This window comes from Thunnus thynnus, chromosome 6 (genome assembly GCF_963924715.1).
Source record: "Thunnus thynnus chromosome 6, fThuThy2.1, whole genome shotgun sequence".
NCBI lineage: Eukaryota > Metazoa > Chordata > Actinopteri > Scombriformes > Scombridae > Thunnus > Thunnus thynnus.
In genome coordinates, this window is record NC_089522.1 from 11588761 (window position 1) to 11614170 (window position 25410).

The following is a 25410-nucleotide window of genomic DNA, read 5'->3' on the forward strand; positions in this document are numbered from 1 at the left end:
TCAGCTTCCTGGCAGACTTAAGACAGAAAAAGACCACCCTTGGTTTCTCTGGCCTCTGCATCATCTTTTTCTCATTAATATCAAACAAAACACAGCGAAGAACCATAAAGAGAAGCTGCAACATCTTCCCAAATCTGTCTCTACTGGCAGTAATTCCATAGTGTATACAGTAAACTCTCAGACTTTAGAGATTTAAAGATTTTTCTTGAAATATAAACATGATTTACTGAATAAGTCAATACTGGGAATGTTTGCAGATGGAACAGAGCTTATTGGCGCTACTTCAGTCCCGTCAAGTGATTAAATGTAGGTACAATTCTTAGGTAGAAAGTGATCACTTTCAAGTTATCAACTGTGTTTTTGTTGATGCTATTGGAGGCTTGCAGCGGGCCCTCACACAAAGCAGGCCACCCCAGAACATGTTTAAACATCAGTGACGGGAAAGACAAATATTGTATGTCACTGAAAATTACGAAATCACTTTACTTTAACGGCCACATGAACAGAGTGAGTCAGTGAAATTTGTTTTCAGTCAAATTGTTTGTTGGTCATTGCTGTATTTCAAAATGACCTATATAACCACTCCCAAAAGTACTAAAAGTTTGAGTTAAGGAAACTAGAACAACTTTGTTAAGTTTAGGGGAACATTGTCGTCATTGTTAAAAAGAAGCCAATGAGAACAGTTTGTAAGAGAGAGGACACAAACCACATCTTCACTTCACTTTTTACAACCAACCAACCATCCACCCACCCTGACCTAATAAAGACTTTTTGTATGCAGTGTTAAAATGTGATGCTTAATCCTGATAATTTAAGAATTAGCTCTTCTACACACAGGCAAAAATTAGATTCAAACAAAGTGGAGCTGATCACACATCCACTGATGAGGCCGACCACAAGGAAGCGAGGATTACTAACATTAGCTCTGTGCTCAAAATGTTAAGTTTATGTTAAACATGCACAGTTTTATAATGCATCACAATTTCAGCCCATTAGAGACGGAGGAATTCTCTGGCTGGATTGATTAACTTGATGGTGAGCAGAAGATACAGATAGATGAAGAAAAACAAGACGAGGTCAAAACCTAGTACATGGCTGGACGGTGTATGAAACGCTAGAGGGTTTTTAATTTATACATCGCCTGGTTACCATCAGACATCACAGCATTTCTAAGATGTACTTTTCATGCAGTAGTTGTAACTCAAGGTGCTGTAAAAAAAAAACCCAAAACATTAAAAATACTTAAAACACATTGCACCAGATTTTGGGTGTAGACTATATAGGGCTGTTGTAAGAAAGGTTGAGTTAAGATTTAAGGTCCACTCCTATGGCGCACCGCAGGCATCAGATTTAAAATGACAACACCACAGAACCAACACAGATGCTTGACCACCGCCGCGCTGTCTCTCTCTCACTCACTCACTCGTGCTCTCAGCTTGCTTGCACTCTCTCTCTCTCTTTTTTGGCTGCAGAAACAAACAGCTTTGGTTGTTGGGTCCTCATGTGATGCTCCAAGATCAAAAGAAGGTCAGAATAGGGGCATCAAGGCAGTTTGACACACCTCATAACGCCTTTGGTGCTTATTCGACGATTTAAAACAATAGGTTTACTTCAAAATCCGCCCATGCTTTCAGTGAATTTGGGCCTTTAGACTATTGTTTCACATATTATTTCACTCACCCACAACCCAAAAATAGTTTTAATACAGTAACTATAAAGTTAATCATTAATGCTAAGTGTAAATGACCCCAATACAGTGTGTTTCATGTGTATAAAGTTTGTAAATGTATTAATTATAATGCTTTTATTTTATTTACCATGAACACAGAAGTGCTTAATTTTGAAAAGACACTAGACATACGGATATTGACAGGAAGTTACACTGATGCACAGATCCTCTTCTCACGTAAACATCACACAACAGTCTCCTTCAGAAGGTAATTGTGGCACCCCCCCCCCTAAAAAAATATTCAAACTTGATAAAATGACATATTAACAGTCCTACAAAAATTATAACAGCTTAATCTCCACCATTGCTGCTTGCTGTCAGTTGGTTGGGTAATATTGTCGGGATACTTAGCTTCAATGGCCTTTGGCGGCCTTCTGCCAACCAGCAGTTTAATCTCATCACTTAGTGACTCAGTGACGGACAGACAACAGCCAAAAATGTGTCATCAGCCATAGCAAGACAGTACAGGCCTGACTGAAGACAGTGAGTACCTCCCCTCTGCTTGTTATTTATTTGTCTGAGCTGTAATTAATGATGGTGAAGGTCATGAGGTTATGACTCTGGGAGGAGATGCTATCAGTAAAAATATGTTTATGGTGGTAACAGAGACTTTCATTAGAGAGATAAAGAGGACGTCCTCCTACTTTATTTATCTTCCACTCACTTTTAACGTCAAGGTATGCACCCTCTGAACATGCTCATGCAGCTAAGGGCTGTGGATTTTTTGGTTTTTCCTCAACTGAATGATCAAACCTGGATTGATTATAACTAAAACCTTTAATCTGCCTCTCTTTGCCTCTGTGTCTCTCTCTCATGTATGTCTTTCTCTCATGTATGTCTCTCTCTCATGTATGTCTTTCTCTCAATCACCAAACACACACAAAAGTCCAAAAACACAATGTGAGGACCTTTCACCTTTCAGCGTCTACCACTTTTAGTCAAACTCAAGTTATGTTTAACAAACTCAGACAGCAAACATATGAGATGGACCATATGGGTCCGTGTGTGTGTGTGTGTTGGGTGTATGTGTCTTTTGCTTTGTCAATGCCACAGGATACAACAGTAATCCATCTAATTTGACACCAAAAAACTCTGAAAGACACAGAAAACGAGAGACGTGAAGGAATGCAGAAAGATGTCTGTGTAGTTTAACATAAGAAGACAAATATCTCTGTCTCTTACTCAAACACACACACACACACACAGAGACACACACTCTTTATGACTCCTTTGGCACACGTAAGGTAGAGTTACACACAGTCTGTTTTATGACCTGTGCAATAATGCTTTGTGACTCCTCCTCTCCTCTATGGACAGTACAGTAGCTCGCACACGCACACACACACCTAGCGTGGTGTGAGCCCTGTGAGCAACGCACAGAGGAAACACCTAATAAAACTGATATAAGACACCCAAGACACACCTGCCACTTCAAACACAGAGAACATATACCTACTGACACACACACACACACACACACACACACACACCTTCTAACCCGTTCCAGATGGAGGTAGCTGTCAGACTTCTTGCTAGGAGTACAAGAAGGCACAAAAAGCCGCAGCACTTTTACAACTCTTACAACAGTGTGTCTTCATTGCGGTGTGTGTGTGTGTGTGAGTGATGTATGTGTGTAAACCAGTAATTAGTGCCAGTTTATGTATTCTGGGCACCACTTAAGCCACTGAGACCCTCTCCTCCAACTGGGACATAATTTAACGATGTCTCAGTACATCAAAGAAATGACTTCATTAAATTTTTTCTTCCTCTCCATTAATTTATTTTCTTACTTTCTTTTATACTTTCCTCCTTCCTTTCATTCACCCCTTCTCTCATTTCTTTCGGTCCATCTTACAACTCACCCTTGCAGCCACTTGTGCCTTACTTTGTCCTTTATTTCTTCCCTTTTTAAAGATGCTCTTAAAATCATCCCCTCCTCTATCCATCCCCCTGTTTCTCCACAAAGTTGTTTCTTTAACCTCCTCCAGGCTAACAGGCAGAAAGCTGAGTCAGCTTGTGGGGATGTGAACAACTCAAGGTGCTGGTATATTATATTCCCATATGTGTGTCATCTAGTTTGTAAATAAAATGTGGTTTGTTTCTGGACATTATTGTAGGCGGTTGCTTTTTCCAAATATCCATTCCTTCTTTTTTCTTGTCATAAACATGCACATAATTAGATTAGTGCTCTCTTTGTTTATTTATCTTTTCTCATATTTTCCTCTCTTCCTATACCTTACTCCCTATTTCCTTCTATTTGTGTTCCTTCCCTCTCCTCATTCAATCCCACCTCCCATCCCTCCTTCACAAAACCAATAAAAGTCTTCATTTACAGCAATGTTCTCCTGAAAGCTTTCCATGCAGTTCTTCATCGGGAAAGACTGGTCTCATCCACCACAGCTGTAACATTTCATTATGATTATTAAATTATCTTGACAGTGCTAGTAAGTTGTAGATTTCATTAAAGACAAACACTACTCGGCTGCTGAGTCATTAAAAGTACTGTACCTTTTAAGTAATGTGGGAGAGCAGAGAGCGGTAGGGTAGGAAACTGAAGAGTCAGCACAACACAACATGGCACTAAACTGTGTCAGGATGCCATTTACTGCATGCTTAGTATTGCCTGAGGCGCAATCTGCACTCCCCGACAAATGTGCCATTTGGGGACTGCAGCTAAGAAAAGGACCTTGCGGTGCATTAATATTTTGTATTCTTGTTTTCAAACCTGTCAAAATGTCTTTCCTTAAATTAGAACTGGAAAAATACAAGTATGAACGGGAAGAAACAGTAGAAACACTGAGAGCAGAGCAGAGACTGACGTGGACACAGGATTCAGTGGGTAAGCAGCCGAAATCTCTGGAGACCCAATGACCAACTTGGTTTGGAGGAACACAAGTGCCATAGAAAGAGCTGATTCTCTGCTCTTCATTGGACACATTTAGCAAAATGTATTGAGGTGGAGTCTGGAGTCAATAGTGGAGGTCAACTCAGTCACCTCATTTATGGAAAAAACAGGGTCTGTTCAGTTCATTTTTGGCCGCATTGTAATGTCAGATGTCAGGTTACTGGCAGCAGGAATGGAAATCCAAATGTACACACAAAGACTCAACTGGTAGAGTGAAAGGCTTAAAAATCGGGCAGGCGGTCAGGACCGGCAAACAAATCCAAAAATCAGCAGACTGGCAGGACATTGACAACAGAACAGGTTACAAGCACAAACCGGGAATGCAGGAATAACTTAAAAAAGGCCACAGCAGTAAAGCAACGTGGACAATCTTGAAGAGATTGGCTGAAAACTGTCTGTATACTGATAGTGAATGAGGAGCAGAGGCTGACTCAGGTGATCTCTCTACAACACAAACTTGACAGAACAGATACAGCGAGTGGAAAGATAAACACTGAAACTTTAGGCGACGCAAGAATGCATACAAAGTCAACGGGAGGGCAACAGTGGGAGCAGACGCAGCTTTGATCTAGGCAGAGCAAACTGCGGTGAAGACAGGTGTGTCAGAGTTGAAAATGTTCCAAATGATGTATGACTGGAACACGTAGAAAGACAAAAAAGCAGAAGAAACTGGAGAAAAATAAAAATAACTGGAGTTCCTGGTCCACAGACACACTCCTCACACATGGACATTGCTAGCTAACAGCTACAGCTAACATTCGTACACTGTGAATCACTTACCTGTGGTTCCTTCCCCCTTTGAATGCAGTCTTCTCTGTTGCCAGGTAACGGAGGCCAATAAATCTATGAAGGAAGGTAGAGAGAGAGAAAGATGAACAAGAAGAGGAGAGAGAAAAAAAAACAGTTCAATGATTAATGACCTCATAACTTTGAAATGATGTAAATAACCACCTTATTCAGTCATATTGCAAAATGTAATTGCTTTGCGGGAGCCACACACCCCTTATGTGACTGTAAATGCAATCAAAACAATCATCGGCATGTGTCATTAAATTTGAATTATTCTCCTTGCAAATTCTGTTTTATAGCAATTAGAAGCAAATTGAGCAGAACGGACCTTCTGCATATGATGAAAGAAAAACTTTCTGAGGACGAGCCCAAGACTTTAGGATTTAACTTTTGGCTTGTAAAGCTGTAGCGTTGATTGAGACATGACACATACATTCATCATTTCAGACATGCTGAAGCCCACGCCAGGTCGGTTTGCCCAGATTACGTCATATTTTAACAACATGTTTTCTCACTTATCTCTAATGGTATCTAGTCATGCAGATAATTTTGGTTTTATTTGCCCAGTTTTTGAGATAATCTGTCTCTAAGATTTCTGCCTCCACCCCAAAACAATGGAGGTCATTTCTTTTATCGTGCTCACAGCAATGAAATAAAACTATGTTCAAAACTTCAAGGGGGTGTCCCTGTGGCTAAGAGGTTAAGATGTCAACCATTAACCGCAACTTCCCCTGTATGAGTCCCACCAGGGATCTTTGTTGCATCTTTCTTTCCCTCATTTCTTGCCATCTCTCCACTGTCATGGACCCTGCCACCATTTAAATGAACCCTGAAAATAAAAAGTAATGTACCGGTTACACTGAATAATCCAGAAACTTTATTGGAACTGCTTTCTTCTTGGGCTGAAAACTGTTAGAAGTGTCTTCTGTGGACTGACCAAAGCACAACTGCATAGCTAGATACGACTATAAGTAAGTGATGAAGTGTGTTTTACAGCTAAAATTACTTTAAATATTTAAAATAAATGATGCTTTTTGTTATTTTTTACTACAGGAAATACCATTCTTAAATTCAGAGGATCAAGTAACATGATTTTGGAATAGAGTAGAGGAATGTGAAACCTTAACTAGACCACAGTGTAATTAAGATTGATTTGTCCATCTGATTAACCGCATGCTTTTAGAACTACTTGCTCAATATGGATTAAGGCAACCACCTTTATACAATGTTCACAACAACAATAACATACAAAACTGAAACAGAAGGAAACTTTGCAATGCTCTGAAAGACTTCAAACTAGATGTGAATCTGCTGTATCAATGTTGACTCCAGAGACTCGTGGCTCTGTCCCCTCCAATGTCAGTCTTCTCTTTTGTGTCTAGTAATAAAACGAGACCTTTGGCTACAGACAAACAGGCAAGCTGTGCTCAGCTAAACCCTTAGTGTATCCTTACAACACCATCTGGATCTTGAAAAAAGAAAAGATAAATAAATAAAACTCTCTTCAGTTTTCAAGTTCTCACAGCATAGATCCAAGATTGTCTGATTATGAAAGTCCCAGAGTCTTCCTCTCATTCTGCCAATTCAATAAGGAGAAGAGGTCAGTCTCAGATAGGCGTGAATTAAAATTTGGACCTGAAACAATGGGGCTAGTTTTAACCAATCTGCTTTCTACAAATGAGAAACGAAATCCAATTGCCACTGCAGAGGAAAGCCCAAGTCTGTCTCAGTATTGAGCTTCAGTGATGTGTGAAATAATGTAGATTCTTGCAAACTACCAGAGGGTTTCTCTGAGACAATAAGTCTTTGTCTGGTCCAGTAGGAAACTGTTTTGTTTTGGCTAACAGAGAGAATAGAAACCAGAGAAGAAAACAAATGGTCCTGACTTGCATTACTATGTCTGATTGTGTTTAGTGTGTGTATAGAGAGCATGTGGGTGTATGTGTGTGTGTGTGTGTCGGGGCCACTCTCGTATCAACTGTATAAGATTGTTATCGAGTGTGTATGAATTTGAAGTGATGAAGTGATAGAAACAAAAATAGAGACACAATGTAAATTGAGTTGAGACAAATGAGACAAACGTATATCTGTTTCTGCCTCGTTGGCTCAAAATCAAACCACATTCTCCTCTTTTGTTCGTCACACTCTAAATTTCATATCACCAGTAAAAGTTCTGGACAGATTTTATCTCCTGTGTTATAAACCCCAAGTTATCACAGCCAGCACTGCGGGCGCACTGTGAATCAGGATGACTGAAACCTGGCTCAGACAGACTGAAACTCTCTCACACATAGTCATCTGTATTTAAAGTCCTGTGCAGATAAAAGATGTGACATTGAAGTACTTTAACCACTATAATTTGCTTTAATACAGTGGAGTGCAAAAGAACAAAACTCAGCCAATCAATCCCTTAAGTTAAGTTTACCTCTGTGTCAGTGAAATAAAATACAAATCATTACAATGAAAATTCATGTTAGATAAAATGTCAGATAGAATACAAATCAAATTGAGTTGGTGTTGAAGAAGACTGTATATATACTCTATTACAAATACGTGTCCTCTTGCATTTAGCATCTAAAGAACATATTTTTCTTTGTAGTATCTAAAAGATTCCACATTTTTGCAAAATTTTTTAAATGTCAGTTATCTATGTTTTTTATACACTTTAACAGGGGCGTGTTAAAGTGTCGCCTCTCCTGCAATTCCAATTGTGAAATACATATTTTGATGAAAAATCATCCAACAACATATTTTCCTCCCAATAAGTCCTTGAAATTCGACAACGAAATATGCAGTTTGTAACGTCCCTTTAGAACGATGTATAGAAGCGTTTTCTGATGTGGCATCCTTATTGGCAGGATGACATAACTTGTCTGCGCCTTCCAAAAACAAAAACTGAGGCAACTTTACCATATTCCTGCTGGACTGTCAGAATTCAGTTTTACTCAATAGGAAATATTTTTACAATACCTCAAGTACAACTTTTGGTGAGGGATTGTTTTTTCTTAGAAGAATTTCGAGAGAAAAAAATAAATCAAACCAGAAACCACTGCTTTCTTGGTGTGAATATTTTCTCCATGTACAATGGACACTAGTGCAAATATTTTTGTTGTTGCACCACCTAATGTGTGACTAACGCCTGACCTGCAAGCTGGCTTGCAACTGTGGGAATCCATTTGAAACAAAAATTTGTTTCATGCCTGACTGAAATAAATGCATAAATTATGGTCGGTCTAAGACTTGGCTTGCAATGGTTTCAATCTCTGGAACGATTTCTTTTGTATGATGCTGGATGATATGAATGATATGAATGTTGGCCTGGTGAAAGGTCTGACTCACACACAAACACACACACACACACACACAGCCTGACCTACAGCAGCCTGATAGCATGCCTGACTGATATTGATATACCGTGAAATCAGGCCCTGCCCAAAACCTGGCTGGCAACAGTCTGAGTCAGTGTACTGTAATATTCTATTCACTGTCCAAGATTCCCGCTCCACACGATTTAGGAAATATGGCCGACCTCCACCAGCCATCCTGGTTTCTTCCTCTATTTAACTTAACTCGACACTTCATCACTGTGACTCTGCCTTCTCAGAGTGCTCTTTAATTTTTAATCCACCCTCAAACATCATTCACATTTGCTATTTATTTGCTCTTTGAACTTGGAACAGAGTGCAAAGAACTCTGTCAGAGCTGGAAACAAGTGAGCCGTGGAGGACGGTCACGACCGCAGCCCGTCCTTTAACTTCAAACTGGAACTCGTCATAATTTCTGACAATGAAACCGCCCCTGTGAATGAACAGGACCTTCAAAAGAGACTCCAGAGACACAATATTTGAGAAGTAAGCCAAAATTAAGATAGAAACGGGCATATTAGGTGCTGAACAACCTGGAATACATCAAAACCTCCAGTATCTCCCTTTTAGTGCACATTATACCAAATGATGAATGAGAAATGTGATCTGGATCAACCCCACTTGTCTTTAACAATACAGAGACATATAACAAATAACACTTTTATCATATGTTTGACAAGAATCCCCTATGCCCTGTAGTCACTGAAGCTACAATAAAATACACTTTCCCTATCAAATTACATTTTTGTTTGTATTGTTTAAGTGCACTCAACTTTTACTATGACTCTAAAAGCAGAAAAATATTCAGACATGAGCTACTGTTTGTACATCATGCTGCTGCATGCTGATTTTAGCAGAGTTTGTTGCTTTTTCATTACAGATATAGTACTATAGATAGAATAATGGAATGTAATTAACTTATTTTTGACCAAAGCAGGATGCAACAAGGCTAGAATTACCCGATTTAAATACTGGACCAAAATATTTAAAGAACCTTTTACACTCTGCAATCCTAAAACAAACTCAAAGAAAAAAAGTCCCTAGAGAAGATTTAAATTCCAAAACAACCTCTGCTTTTATCAACATGTCATTTCTTATGCTGCGTAGTGTATTCCTTGGAAGCCAAAGGGAGTTCTCTAGAATGAAGCCTCACTAAGCTGGGCCACACGCCATCTCTAAAATCACCAAGGAAGCACAGCAACACAAGACACATTGTACGTAACCACACACTGAGGAAAATAAACCAGTCGTCTGAACATGCTGAAACTAATGACAAAGTCTTTAAAAGGTGCCAGCCACATTTCCAGGCCAATGCCCCCCCCCCCCGCCGCCAAATATTAACATTTTATATACAATAATCAAAGATGGTGTATCAAATGCCATATATATTTATCTTTTAGCAAGGAGAAAGTTGAATATTGATTCCATCATTTGAAACATTTACATAAACTAAATCAGTATTTGTTTTAGTGTTTCCTGGGTAATCATTATTAAGGGAAAAGCTCCACTTTCGAGATTTGATTCAGTAGGAACTGGTGGGTTTAAGACCTGGGCAGAAACACTGAATGCACTGATTTAAAGCTGTCTGACTTGTTTTCAACCAAACCCTTGTGTTTAGAATAACACCTAGTTCCATTTTCCAATTTTACTACACTGTTAGTCAGATTTATAGTGGAAAAGGTGGCAGTGTTACCTTCATGCCAAGCAGATATAATAAGCTGTGGTTGACAGAGTTTGAGCTTGGAAACTACAATTCTGATTATTAAACTTTAACAGTTTCTCACAGAGTCTACATATTTAATCAGATGCACCATAAGAAATGTAAAAATACCACAAAGAATAAGAATAGTGACAAAAAGTGGCAGCCATTTGGTTAACAATGATTTACTTTCTCTTGCTCTGCTCTCAGCTCACTTTAGACAAACTGGGGAGGAGGGACCAACTTTGAATGCTGTGTTTACAACCGACAAATCCTGCATAGTATACCTTTAAGTAGAAATGTTTCAGTTACATCATAATATTATTTAATATTATTTAATATTATTTTTCAGGCTTAAATTATTTTCATTATCAAAAATATTCAGCATTTTTCAAGGTGTGTTAGAAGGATGACTTTCAACCCAAACAAGCAAAATAACTTTAGAGGAATAGGTAAGCATTTTGCAAAATACACTTATTCGCTTTCTTTCCGAAAGAGACATGAGAAGATTTACACAGCTTGTTGTCGGTGCATTAAGTACGGAACTGGAGCAGAGACGGGGTTAGCCGGGGTTAGCTGCTCCAGTTCCGTACTTAATGCACCGACAACAAGCTGTGTCAATCTTCTCATGTCTCTTTCGGAAAGAAAGCGAATAAGTGTATTTTGCAGACTGGGGAACAGCTAGCCTGGCTCTGTCAAAAGTTGAAAAATATGCCTACCATCACCTTTAAAGTTCACTAATTGAGATGTTGTATCTAATTTGTTTAATTCATATACAAACAGAAATGTAAAAATTACAATCTGTGGTTTTGGGGAGAGTTTTTAGGTTTTGGCAGCAGAGACGTTGGAAGTAGGGATGCGCTGTCTGACTTTCATTTCTGTCTTTCATATTTCCTTCCAACATAAGGAATATATGGTTTCATAGCCCTGTGATATGCCTGTCAGAAATGATAAGCCTGTCTCCTGCTCAAAGCACTTCATGTGTCTTTAACTATATAAACAGTTATGTTAAGCTAGGCCAATTGCTTTGCAGCTCTGCCTCAGAAATGAGAGTGATATTAATTTTCTCATCTGCTAAGAAAGCAAATATTTATATTTCCCAAAATACTCAAGACACCTTTGAACTCATATCAGAAACATCCTGAGATTCTAATTTTAGAAAATAACGCAGGGATCAGTTGTGGGAACCACGAGTTTTCAACATCAATGCTGGTTGTCAAAGCAACTTTGATTTAACATCAACATGTTTTGCTTAAGTGATAATCCCTTTTGCGAAGACAAACATTATGAATTCATTCATTTGGGGTTGTTTTTTTTCCCTTTCCCTTCTTCTCTCTGTCTTTCAGCACTGGTTTATGAAGTATTTGGCAGATGTATGTCGTCTTGTAAACCTTTGTTTCATTGAACTGGCATCACGGGGAGATTTCACAATGGCTGGCTTTGATGGAAGCATGGGCATTAAACCTCAGCTTGCAGCAAACTAGAATATCAGAGAGCTTCATGTGTGATCAGCAGCCAAGGCGGAGAGCATTGAGAGGAGGCTGAGAGAGGGATGTAGGGGAATTAAAGGGCGGATAAGGTGGGCGACATCTGGCTCTCTGTGTACTTAAATTCCCAGTTCCCCCATTCACTCTGTCTTTGACCCATGTACGAGCACAGATACACACTCACACACACACACTCACTCATACTCTGCTGCTCTTAAAGTGGTGAAGCACATCGGGGACTTCTGCTTTAGAGAGACATATTTTTATTCTACGCTTGTTACAAACCAGTCTGATGGAACACAGAGTACACTGTGCGCCCTACTGCAAAATAATGTCTGAATAAATATATGCTGCATATATTCCCAGCACTATTCTTCAACAGATACACATGAAGATGATATGAAATCCCGTTTTCATTTTAACTCGCTCATTTCCCCTGTGTCAAAGCCTTCCAATAAAAACTCTCAGAATGCTCGTAAGATATAACTCAAAGGTATAATAACTCCCCAACTCCACAAATCACAGCAAAACTCATATCTATGTCCGTTGTTGCGCTGAATAAATTACATTAGATATAAATTCCACTCCAATATGAGACACATTTTTCCATGATTCTCAACAAAAACCAAGATGTCGATATCTTCCCAAAATAAATGAATTTTATTTCAACAGTTAAGTTTTAAAATCAAAAATCCAATATTTGCTGATAAAAGAAAACAGAGCCTTAAATCTAGAGCAACGATAGCATTCTTTCAGCTTCTTATCTCTCTCTATGTCAGCAGACTCTCAGTGTGTGATGACGGTAAATCGGGGGACGTATTCACAAAGCATCCGAGTATAATGGCTGCACAGAGATTGTAGGGAAAGCAGCAGCAGCTTCAGTCCTCTGGCAGGATGCCCTCAAATGCTACGTAAGTCACCCATGGGTCAACCCCACTCCTTCTCTTAGCCTAGAAGATCTCTCTATTCTTAGTAAAAGTTGCTTTCAGCAGCTTTATAAACAGCTCTTAGGAGAAAAGTCTTTTAGTACCACTTAGTGGTAAAATAAGGTCCTTTGTGAATACGGTCTCTGACTTCAGCATCGTTGTTCAACTCTTATTTCTCTCTGGTGAGAGACTGTAACTCTCACTGCAAAACCACCGTGTTTGACAAGCCTGAATGACAAATGGATGTTCATAATAAAGGTGACCTAGATTTAAAAAAACAAAAAAACAAGGCTGGTTAGCACTAGCTGCACTTTTACAGTTGTTCCTGCAGCAGGAAGGGCATGAGATCGCACAAAATGTGATTGAGGTTTAGGTTAGAAGAGAGGTAAAGCAGAGCTGAAAATAGCTCTGGTACAACAGTCACATCCTACTGCAACCATGCTTATTTATTCACACATTTCAAAGAAATTTCATAATATACTCGATGCAGTAAATGATTGGCCCAGAGATGCATATTTACCACAGAAATAGATGCGTGATCTGTTGTTTTTACCGAAAATTGAGCTTTCTTTAAACTCTCTAAAAATATTTTCATCACTGTTTTCTGATACTGTTTCAGTGATGATGCAATGTAATGCAGTAATATAAAATGAAATGGCCGCTCAGGTTTGAGTCACCATGTTTATGGTTGATTTATGTTAGAGTGTTATAACAGATGTTCAACAAAGGGGGAGGATTCTGTAAAACCTGAAAACCCTACGCCTATATCTTCAAGTCATACATCATCTTTTTACAGATTGGAACCACTTAATCTAAAAATGAATGACAAATGTTGACTACTATCAACTAACCCTTCACTACACATCAATCATTAGAGCAGAACAAGTCATTAAAATAACATCAATAAAATAACTGATTGTAGCTGTTGTCTCCAAACAGCCTCACCTCCTTGGGCTCGCTGCTGGCGGGTCCCAGCATGAGAGAATACATGACATCTTTCCCTCCTAGGAAGAGGCGGTCACGGTACTCATCCAAGAACACGGCAGTAAGAGAGAGCTGGCCATGATGACCGCTGAAGATAGATGACCTGTTGGTCGCCAGCAGGTCTGCAGAGAGAGGAGAGAAAAAGATTAGTATTGGCATCCAAAAAACACAAACAGAAGAGATAGAAAAAGAAAGCAGGAGGAGGTGGAGCGGAAAGTAAGAGAGATAATGATGCAGGGGTGGAAGACTTTTCACACTTCTCACAGGACTTAAATATATTCCTGCCAAGTAATAAAGCATAAGATCGAAGCAGGAAAACATACAAATCAAAAATGCAAGACACTCCACATGGAAATTAAATAACAAGTAAAGCTACAATGCATACAGCAAGAGAAAAAGACAAAGAAAACAGATTAAAGAGAAAAAAACAACTTAATGGAATATCAATAAAAGGTAGAATACATCGTTAAGGAGATTACCCCAATTTGCTCAGTTTGTGTTCACAAATAAGCCAGAGATCAAAGTCCTGACTGATCTTGTTTCCAGTTTCTTAGAAGTTAAGAAAATTTTGTGAGAATATTTCTGCATCCCGCGGAGCGCTGATCAGTCTTGCTCGTTACAGCTGCACCTGCTTGTTGTCCCTCTACCACACCCAACCCCCTGCTGTACTGCTGCTTTCAGATTAGAATTGGACAGAAAAACTTGACTTGCACACTGTGGTGACAGTTCAGCATTATGCACCTTTTACAAATTTATATAAAAACACTTTATTGTCTTTATCCCTGTGCTCACAGCTAGTGAGCCTCCTCCTACTCTGCTGCTTGCATTTATACCAGCAAATAAACAGCAGGCTGTTCTGGAGTAATGAAACACAGGTGTAACTAATAACATTGATAATGGTTTCAATCCCTTTCTGTGCGTCAGAGTCCTGCTTTTGTGCTGGCTCAGTGAGCACATCCAGTACCATACGTTTCCTGTGTTTGTTTCCTGAATGAGTGGCATCCTGTCTCTCAGACGACTGATATAGGTCGACCAACAGTAAGCGAATTCATACCATATTCATCACCTTCTTCATGGAGACATTTTTATCATCACTAAATCACCAAGTACCACAAGAGTACAAGAGTTTCTTGTGGGAATCCAGATGTAAGACTGCCCTCCGTTCCACTGTATTGTCTCCAAACATGCTCCTGTTGCTGCTGTCAGCAAATCATTCCTGAACATTAAAGGATGTTTCCCTGAGTATCAGCCGACCACTGAGTCCCAGAAAAAGAAATATTTATATTAACACACATTTGCTGGTTTTGTTTTATTTCATTTGCAATTGAAAACAGTCAAAGCTGGCAATAACTCACACTAATAAATGTCAGAATGTCACGTTGAGCTAACCTTTTGAGTCCAATGATGATGATAAGTTATGTTAAGTTTACCACGTGCATGACTTTATGAGGGTATATATACACATGATACACACTCCCATCAGTGGGCGAGCAGGAGTCCATCTGTACACACCAGGCTGCACCTGGCTCTCCTCGCTGATCTGGCAGCAGCTTCAAAGTCAAAAGGTTGTTGCAACGACTCTGCAGGAGTGGAGGAGACCGGGTTGAACTCAAGTTCAGCTAGACGTGGGGTGTCTCCTCTCTCTCCTCTACACACACACACACACACACACACACACACACACATACTGTATATACAATATAATTATATATACACGCACCAGTACATAAACACAAGCCCACTGCTTCTCAGCCGCTCAACCTCCCACAGCTTCGAAATCTTCAACTCTCTCACACAAACACCTCTTATTTCTGCCTCTCCTACTCTCTCTTTTCCATCCCGTCTCTTCTTCTTTATCACCTTGCATCTCTCTCTCTCTCTCTCTCTCTAGGTGAAGAGATGAGGAGAGAAGTATGTGTGTGAGAAGGCGTCATTGGTATGCCAAATCCTCAGTGGAGGAGTCTTATGGCTCGATCGGCTTTCCGTCTATCTCTCATCACTCGTCCGTCACGCTCGCTGTTCTGTATCTTTCTTTTTCACTCAGCTCAACACACACACACACATACACACACACTGTGAGAAAGTTGCCTCAGTCACTCGCCACTCAGCGAGGGTATTGACTGAGTGAAGCACAAGGGCCCCATGTACCAGTGACACCTTGTCCATCACTGGCGCCTTGCAGACAAACACAAACACAGCTGATCTGTTTTTACTAGAAATCTCCATTTCTCCTCTCCCTAAGTGTCCACACACACACACACACACACCTGCATACTCTACACTAAAACTGCTTGTCTTTATAGCTTAATCACTGAATTATTTTTCTGATTACTCAATTTATTAGTAGTTTAGTCCATAAAAGGTAAAACATTGTGAAAATTGAATTTGTCAGAGCACAAATTAACACAAAGACATTAAATTATCATGATGTAAAACAGAGAAAAGCAGTAAATCCTCACATTTGAGAACCTGGAAGCAGAATATATTCGGGATTTTTGCCTCGTGTGTGAGGTGTGATGATTAATCAATAATTCATTTTCTGTCAGTGACTATGTTTTCTGTTAAATTGAGTCATCACTTCAGCATTACTCCACACGCAGAAAGATGCGTCAGTCGTTCCTTACCCTTATTCCAACTTCGCTCCTTTGCCTGCAGGCATACACACACATATTCACATCCAAAGAGCCTCACCCTAGATTACCCTCAATACCGGTGCAGAATAAACTTTTACAGTGAGGGGAGAACACTTAACAGTTTAACACTCTATCGTGTTTTCTCTGAATATATATTAACTAATAGAGTCTTTACAGCAGCCAAATAAATAACAGGATGAACAGACAACTCTAGTGAAACACTTTCCTCCGCTGAGGCCAACCAACGTCGAAGCCTGTTAAGTGTTGTTAAAAAATCTTCTGAAGACAGTAATGAGGGGAGTAGATTCATAAGAAAGACTGGATATAAAAGTTTCAAGCTGCTGGCAAGAGAATATGGAAGATACACAAGCAGAAAGACATCAGGGATATAGTGTAGGGAGAGAGGAGTTAGAGGAAGTTAGAGAAAGAAAGATAAAGTAGGAGAGGGAAGGGAAGGAGGCTTTGTGGCTTTTCGCAGCTGGCAAGAGTCAGAAAATAATGAGTAGTAAAAGAGACGTGCGGAGAAAGCCACGAGACAGACAGAACATGTAATGATGTATGTTGGATTTATTGGGACTGGCAGAGCAAGCAAAAATACAATGAGGAGACAGAGAGGAAGATACACTTTAGGACTGTTTTACATTACGGAGACTTGTGCCATTGTATGATATACATTTTCATACTAAATGTTGTATTTTCTCAGTATGGTTTGAATATATTCAGAGATTTTGTAAAATGTTTGGTGAAAAGCAGATAATGTTACTACTCTTTACACAGTGTATATGAACAGATTTAAGTATGTTCGCAGATTAAACACCTGCACTGATACTAACAGGCCTGTAGAGGCCAAATATTTCAGCAGGAAGGTCTAATCTGTGCTTTCATGACACAGTTTATCAGAACAACATGCAGGCGGCTCTAGACGACTTCAGCTGATGACTGTCTGTCTCCATGTGTTGAACCTTTTCCACACAGCTCTGAGAACTGAGATGACCTCCGGCTGGCGAATGACGAGAATGACAAGAGACTGTGTGACTTTGTGTATGTGTGGTGAGAAGACCGTGTATGCAGCGTTTGAGCTTTCGTGCGCTAAGACCTTTCACAGATACTGTAGATAAAGGGTCGGGATCTAATGTTCACAGCACACCTCTTTGTTTTGACAGGAAAGATTGTGGAAGACGGATACTGTCTGGCTACTGCGGTAGAGCTATCACATTGTTGTAAGCCCTGTGTATTTAAAGATGAATCAAATATGGGGATTCACTAAGATTATCTAACCTCAAATAACCGAGGTACAGTAGATTTTCCTCATTTTGCCAAAATTGTTTTCAGAACGACAATTAAAGCAACTGATATGTTGATTAACAACATTTTCTCACATTTCTGTTGAGAGAAAACGTAATTCAGCCAGTATTACGTTTCTAGTAAATGTAATGTCAAGGAGACAGAGTTGGGCCTATACATATCTTCCAAGTGGCAGGTACAAAAATGAAAAAAGGTGCACTTCTTCCACATGTGCAGTCAGTGTTCATCTTTACTGCAAAGTCACATCAGAGCTTGGTGTGAATTTAGGGCACAAACCTATCATGGTTTTAAAACAGGCACTTTGGCATTGAGAGCAAAAGGAGCCACAGTGCTCCTGACCAGAATTTAAAATGAAGTTCTGTGTCTTTCAACAGTGATCAGCTACTTAACATGCATAATATCACAACTCTTTCACAAGCGGTATATGCTACACAGTGCAGGGGTGTCTGTGTCAGTGCGTTTTGACCTGTTGTGGACATTTTCAAAGATCTAGTTTCCTGTGCTTTTAACCTTAAATTGAGTGCTCATCTGAGCACAGGCTTCTTTGATGTCTCTATCTCTTCTTCAGTTCTACCTTAGTATCTAATTAATCACCCACAAGTATACACAAATCTCCATCAAACAGCAGCTAAAGTATAAGCACATAAATACCACAGCCACACACACAAACACTAACACAGAGGGGAAAGGTGAACTAACAGCTTCCATCTGCAGCTTGTTACCACTCCAGCAGCTCATCGCCTCACTGTGGAAACCACACCACTGTCTCACCTCTCACCATCCTCTCTCTCCTGCTGTCGATCCATCTTCACCTCCCTTCCATCTATCCATTTAACCTCGCTCTCCACTTCATCATGCTCCGTCTCTTCTGTCTATCCCTCTCCAACTTCCTCTCTGGTTTTATTTTCCCTCTCTTGAAGTCGCTTTTAAATATGTCTTCAATTTCATTATTTCATGTCTACCCATCTGTCTTCCTGTCTCTCTCGTCTTTGCTACATGATTTTTCTCTTGTCTCTCTTTTTATCCATCTTGTGTCTTAAGAACCTATACATCTACGAAATTCCTCACAGCATCCATAAGGAAACTTCTACATCTGTCTCCAATGTGTCTTATTTCCCTAAAGGCAGCCAGCAGACGTTGCATTTACAAACAGCAGCCGTGCCAAACCAAAGCGACACGCTAAAGAGCATCTGGTTTCACTGTACGTGTCAAACCCTCACCCTCACCCTCAGCCACTACAAAGATATGTATGCAATAATTTATTCTGGGATTTGTTTACATTGACAATGTTCCGCTTAGTCAGGCTGAGGCATGCCCTGGTGTCTGTCAGACATGAGGACTTTGCAATCACAGTCACTGCTGCTGTTGCAAGACCGTTTCCATATTTGCTATTTTCGATTGATCTGGAAGCTTACATGGTTCTTTCATCACCCAAAAACCAATGTGATATAATCCAACTTCTGATAAAAGAGAAAAAAAGACACATTATGACGAAACTGAAGTCAGTATTAGTGGATGAATATATTATATTAATTTTGCTCCCAACTACAGTACAACTACAAGAGTAATGAAATGTTTTGTAACAGCATCATTTCATCAGAAACTGCATTTTTCCTGATATTTTACAGCCTTTGTATGGAGATCGCACATTCTCTCTTTGTCTGTGTGGGTTTCCACTTGGCGTTCCAGTTTCACCTGACAGGCCAAAGACTCTAAGGGCATTTTCAGACCAGCACTGTTTAGTCTGGTTGAATCCAGTGATTCGTTTGGGCAATTCTGAACATAGCAATCGTACCCGGGTACGGACTAAAACAGCTGCACCGAGACCCCTTGAGGATGTGGTCTAAGACCAGTCCCAGACAAACAGTGGAGCAGTTCATTTGCCATGGGAATGTTATCCGACCTTGGTCCGACCAAACTACAAAGCTTACTCTAACTAAACAGCTTCCGTTGCTAGGTGCACTTTGCAAACTGGGATGTGGATGAGCAAAATCAACAGTTGTTAGCAGCTAGCTGGAGAATGAATCAAGGTCCAACCTGGACTAACTCAACAAAGTGCGTTGGTGTTTTTATATTTGGCACCTTCTTCAAGACCTTCTTCCTGTGTTTATGTTCTTGCTCCCACCTCAGACACATCTGACCAATGAGTAGAGTGAACAAAGTGATTTTGGTTCCCTTGAATTTTTTCTGTGTGAAAAGAAACTGAACCAAGAGGAAAACACAAGTTCACCAGCTCATCCACTGATGCCAGTATATCCTGCCTCCTGCCCAATGCATGCTGAGACAGATCCTTGTAATAGTGAACAGCATAACTGGTTATAGAAAATGGACGGATGGTCCTCCAGAACAGTCGTAATGATGCTAGCATGGTGTCGTCCTTACAGAACAGTTCATCTCCTGTGTGAGCAAATGTAGCAATGGCAAAAGCCAGAATAACAATCTACACCTTGACTCGTTTAAAAGATGCATGTAAGTTATTATTTTTATCTTTTTAAAGGAATATTCTGGCAGTGATGAAGAATTCAGTCTATAAAATGCTAAAAAAAGTCCACAGTAACTGATTTATAATCTCAAACTGGGCCCAAGGATGCTGATGTACATGCGACTTATGCACACAGTTGTGTATCCTTTATATTTAGAAGGTGTTTTTTTCTATATAGTATGAGATTGTCACATATATACAGAGTCCAGGAGTGGACATGAAGAAAAGTATTTTCATTGGGAATGTCTATTTAGGGGCACCTGTTTAGGATCATCGGCTAACAGTCATAATATAAAATCTCTGGCTGTCATTTTCATAACTGCATTTAGTGATAAAGGGTCTGGACAGGTCTGGAAACAAGAGAGGAAGTGGGTTCAACGGGAAAATCAGAAGAAAAAGATTTACTAAGAGAAAGAGAGAGAGAGAGAGAGAGAGAGGGAGAGAATGAGTGAAAAAGTTCACTTGCAAATCTCATGCTGACATCTCTAATGTACAAATTGGGCACAGGCAGAGTGTAAGCTATGGTAAGCTGCAGACTAAGACACACACACACAAACTTACACATGCATTTATGCAGGCACGCACGCACACACTACAGTATCAGTGTTATTGTTGGCTCAGTGGGAGAGGGGGACACATCTGAAGCCTATTAGACCCCCTGTGCTACAAAATGCATACCAGAAACACACACACATACACACTCGCACGCATACACACACACACACACAGCATTGTGAATCAAAGAGTCCCCAGTTCAATTGTACCTATTCACATCTCTGCTGACAAAACTCACCGTCAGTCTCTTTCTCTAAATATTTCTCTTTGACATTTTGTTTTCATGAGCTCTGACACACAAACACACACAAATAAAGACTCATTAGACTCATTACACCGCTGACAGACTTCCCAGGGTATCATTAGATCTCGGCTGTATATTGTTGCAGTGTGCCAAGTATTTCTGGAATTTACCGCATTCACAAAAAGTCGTCTCACGGTGTTTCTCCGTCTATCGCCACTCCCACTCCTCTTCATCCTCATCCTCCTCTCCCTGGTATCGTATTCCTTTCATCCTCTACATTTTTCCTCCTTGCATAGTTCTTTATAAAGTAGGTTTTCAGGGTTAGACAATAAATATATAAAATGACCAACATTATGGATCTTTTTATGACCTCAATTTACTCATTTAATTTTTTTTTCATACATACTTTTCTTGTAAAGAAAAAGAAAAAGATGTAAAGAAAAATGTATGTAAAAAAAGTTATTGTTACAGCACTGTTATATTTATTCTTATGAAGGTAAATGTGATCATTTATCCTTGCATGGAATTTAGGTCACATCATTCATATCTGAACAGTGAGTGTGGACAAAGTCAAAATATTTAACACAAGTAGTAGAATTAATATCTATTTTCATACAATTTCACAACTTCAGTATATGAGCGTATGTGCCTCCAACAGGTCAAAATTTGCTCAACATGAAATAGCTCAACATTTGCTAGATCAATCGTTAATGGTTTCCAGGCGATAAATACTTCTGACCTCCCTGACTTTTCCTCTAGCCCTGCCATGAAGTTGACATCATTGCTTTTGAGTAAAATAAGTCGGCAGCTGATGGATGTGTGCTGTACAGTCATTCCTCACACACTGGTATGACTTTGGTGATCCCTTCAATTTTGACCAAATAAGCTACTCGCATTACTCACTATTTGTATGTGATTACTGCTAATTAGCAAATGTAAGCATGCTAATACTCTTAATTAATATGATGTACATGGTAAAAAAAAAAGTGACCTGCTAAACATCGTCATGTTAATTGCTATTGTGAGCATCTATTAGGATGCTGACGTTACCATTTAACTCAAACTTGATACTTCATACAAACTGTATACAGCATGTACTATATACAGTAACAATGGTGACCAGACATCCCAAATAAATTGGGACAATTCTGTTTTTCAATGCATTTTCTCAGTTTCTCCAGAATTCGACTGAAAGATGGTTTTCACTTTTAGAAAATATGTTAGGGGGGGGGGGTTAAGTGACAATTGCGGAAAATATTAGTAGGGGAAGATCAGATATATCGGGACCACAAGCAGGTTGGATTAGTCTTCTGGATGAAAAATGTTCCTTCTCTCTCTCTAGCTCTCTGTCTCTTGTGTAAAAGAGCAGCGGCAGCTGAAAAAAGGCACAGCTGCAGCCTCTCAAAGTACTGAGTGATTGTGACAGGACGGCAAAGTTCAGACTCACACACAAACTCTATTATGAATTGACGATTGTTGTCTTTTCTACGCTGAGAATCTGGTGTTTTTTTGGGTTTTTTCTTTTCTTAGATGTCATGTACATTACGTTGCAAGTGCATCCTTTTTGATTTTTCTCATCAGGTTTCTGTATTCAAATGAAAAAATCTCAGAGAACAAGAAGATGTTATTGGTCATGTTTTGCACATTAATAAAGTTGCATAGTAAAGTTTTTACATAGGAACAATTCTGCTAACATTCACATGATGTTTTTCAGGTTTCCTTTTTAAAGCTCAGTTACTCAGAAAGTATTAATTCGCAGCTAGCAGACTGAGATATCTGTTTTCATTGTGTTAACTCAGGCCAATGGTATCTCGAGAGACACCATTGGCCTGTCATATAATTCATGACAGTGTAAATCCTGGGATTTCCTGCCAACCTGTTACTGTTTCTCACTGGAGATGTCACTTTACCCACACAGCGTGCATTTTCATCAGAGCCAGACACATGTAATCATATGATAAAACCATGAAAAGTGAGATGAGCACCACAGAGGGTACACACACAAAAACTGGTGACCATACAGTATGATTTCAATGTCTTTTTCTTTCTTTGTCTTCCTGTTTCAATTTTCTTTCTTCGTTTTTCCTTTCTTTTCTTTCCTTTCTTTCCTTTCCTTCTCGTTCTCCCTCTTTCTCTCTTACACACACATTGACTTATTCAAGACTTTTCTCTCTGTTGTCTCAGGATGCCTATCAGAGTTCCTGTTACCCGATCTTCCCTGCTGGGCCAATCAAAACACAGCACAGGGTGTTACCTCATCACCCTCGATCCTCATCAACCCTCACCCTCCTCTGCCTCCCCTCCTACCCTCATTTCATCATCTCTCCCTCCCCTCTTTCTCCCTTTATCTTCCTCTCTCTCTCTCTCTCTCTCTCTCCCTCCCTGGCGTCCTGTCACTTTCTCTCTATCCATCTTTCTCTTTTTGTCCACTTTCATCTTTTTTCCTCCCATTTTTGATCCACTCTTAACTCCATTACTCACCCATACCACACACACACACCTCTCTCTCTCCATCATCCAAAAGGATCCATGACAAACTTCACTTCTCTTAAAGCCAGCTTTCTCCCATTTCCTCATCCCCGCTTCTTTCCTTTCTTAATCTCACCCTTCCTCTCTTTGCCTCAGAAATCAGTCATCCTCCCTCCTCACTTCTTCCTCTTCCTTACTCACTTTCACCTCATCAGTACCCATACTACATTTTCTCCCTCCATAAAGATCAATGCTATCGCCCTCCCTCACTCTCTCCTTCGGATTAACTTTTTTACTCTCATCCCTCCCTCACCTCCTTCGACGCCTCATCCGAGGGCTCCAACTCTCTATTAAATTCTCCGTTGGCTGTCACATTTTTCAGTACAGAGAGTTCAGCCAGATCTCTGCTGGCCTCATAGACGGATGCATGCATGCATTTCTGTGTGAGAGCAGATATGTAGATATGAAGTTTCTGCATCACAGTAAAGAGGAAAAAAATACTTATATTAAAAGTTGAACAACATAAAATGCAAATGTAATTCTATTTTTTGTATATAATCAGTCCTACATTTTATATGTTTTAAGAAAGAAAAAAAAGCCAATACAGCTGGGTTTTTCAATCTGTTTCCATTACAAACAAATAAATCACAAAAAGAACAATTACATTCTAAACTAATTCTCAAATTGATTTATTTTGATACCAATCAATTATAGACTAAAGAGAATAGTATCTAATGTTCTGTTCTGCAGCAAATTACAGTACAAATGCAAACATGGACGACCAGTAAGACAGCAGCTTGCCATAAACGTTAGTAGGCAGCACTGTCAGTTAACATACGGACACACACATGCACCCAACTATGCACACATGTACACACACACACGGGCTTCAGTTAACTGTGATGTTTGTGTTTATGTGTTTGTTAGCTGCTGTCTAATAGATACATCAGTCCACAGTAGAGTCCCTTGTGCTCAGCCCTTCTTGTCAACATCTTCAGTGGAACTAATTGATTGCTACAAGACGGGGTGTGTGTTTGTTTCCGTGGCGTGGGCGGTGGGGCGGGGGGAGGGGGGGTAGACAGTACCTCAGTGCGTGTGACATGTAATGTCTCCCATCCTGCATTAAAGAGGGTTCCCATCACCTCTGGCCTGTTTCATTATCACTTTGCATTGGTTGTGAGCCAAAGTGCCAAATGGTAGGACACTCAATGACACGAGAAGACAAGAAGAACCTTCTTTGTCTTTGTGTGTGTGTGTGTATCTAATGTGGCATTTTCTAAATAAACATCTCAGTAGTTTGGGTTTTTTTTTTCTCTTTCTGTTTTTCTTTCTTTTCTTGTGTGTGTGCTTGCTTTCTGCTGGCTGGTGTGTCCAGACAGACTGTGTGTATAGTATTGTAATGTCTAGTAGTCCTTTAATGTCTCCAGTGAAAAAATACACTTAACAGAGCTGAAGATGTTTATCTCTCTCAGTGAGAGAGGGTGGTTGAGGGATGTTTCTCTCTCATGTTGGAAAAGCCAGACTTACTGTAAAACACTGGCAAAGCATCTGTCATTTCGACATCATGACCTAGCATGCACTTGGTTGACGGTGACGTATGGGAGAAGGCCAAATTCAACATTTGTCCAAGCGAGTTAAAAATTTTCACAAAGTGTTTTTATGAGACTGTGATTTGTTGAAAGTATTAAAAGCTATGGATGGCTTTGTAAAGTAGACAGCCATGTGAGTTATATGAATTTCTACTACATCTGCAGTGGTTTTCAACTAAAATGTTTCTTGGCAAGTTCGAAAAACTGAAGCAAACATGCAATCCTCTACAAATATGGTGCATATGCAAC

The 25410-nt window shown here is 39.7% G+C and overlaps 1 protein-coding gene across 2 annotated transcripts in view; it reads right to left on the minus strand.

Moving 5' to 3' along the window:
- sema3bl (sema domain, immunoglobulin domain (Ig), short basic domain, secreted, (semaphorin) 3bl) overlaps positions 1–25410 on the minus strand; it is a 71471-nt gene that overhangs the window by 37121 nt on the left and 8940 nt on the right. Inside the window, exons 1-3 of one of the 2 annotated variants that reach the window (XM_067591690.1) lie at positions 14364–14646; positions 13846–14006; positions 5415–5477 (exon numbers count right to left, since the gene is read on the minus strand). In XM_067591690.1, the coding sequence (XP_067447791.1) occupies positions 5415–5477; positions 13846–13890 (108 nt within the window). In that variant the 5' untranslated portion in view covers positions 13891–14006; positions 14364–14646. Of the gene's footprint in view, positions 1–5414; positions 5478–13845; positions 14007–14363; positions 14647–25410 lie in introns of those variants that run through there. The other variant, XM_067591689.1, reaches the window with a different exon arrangement.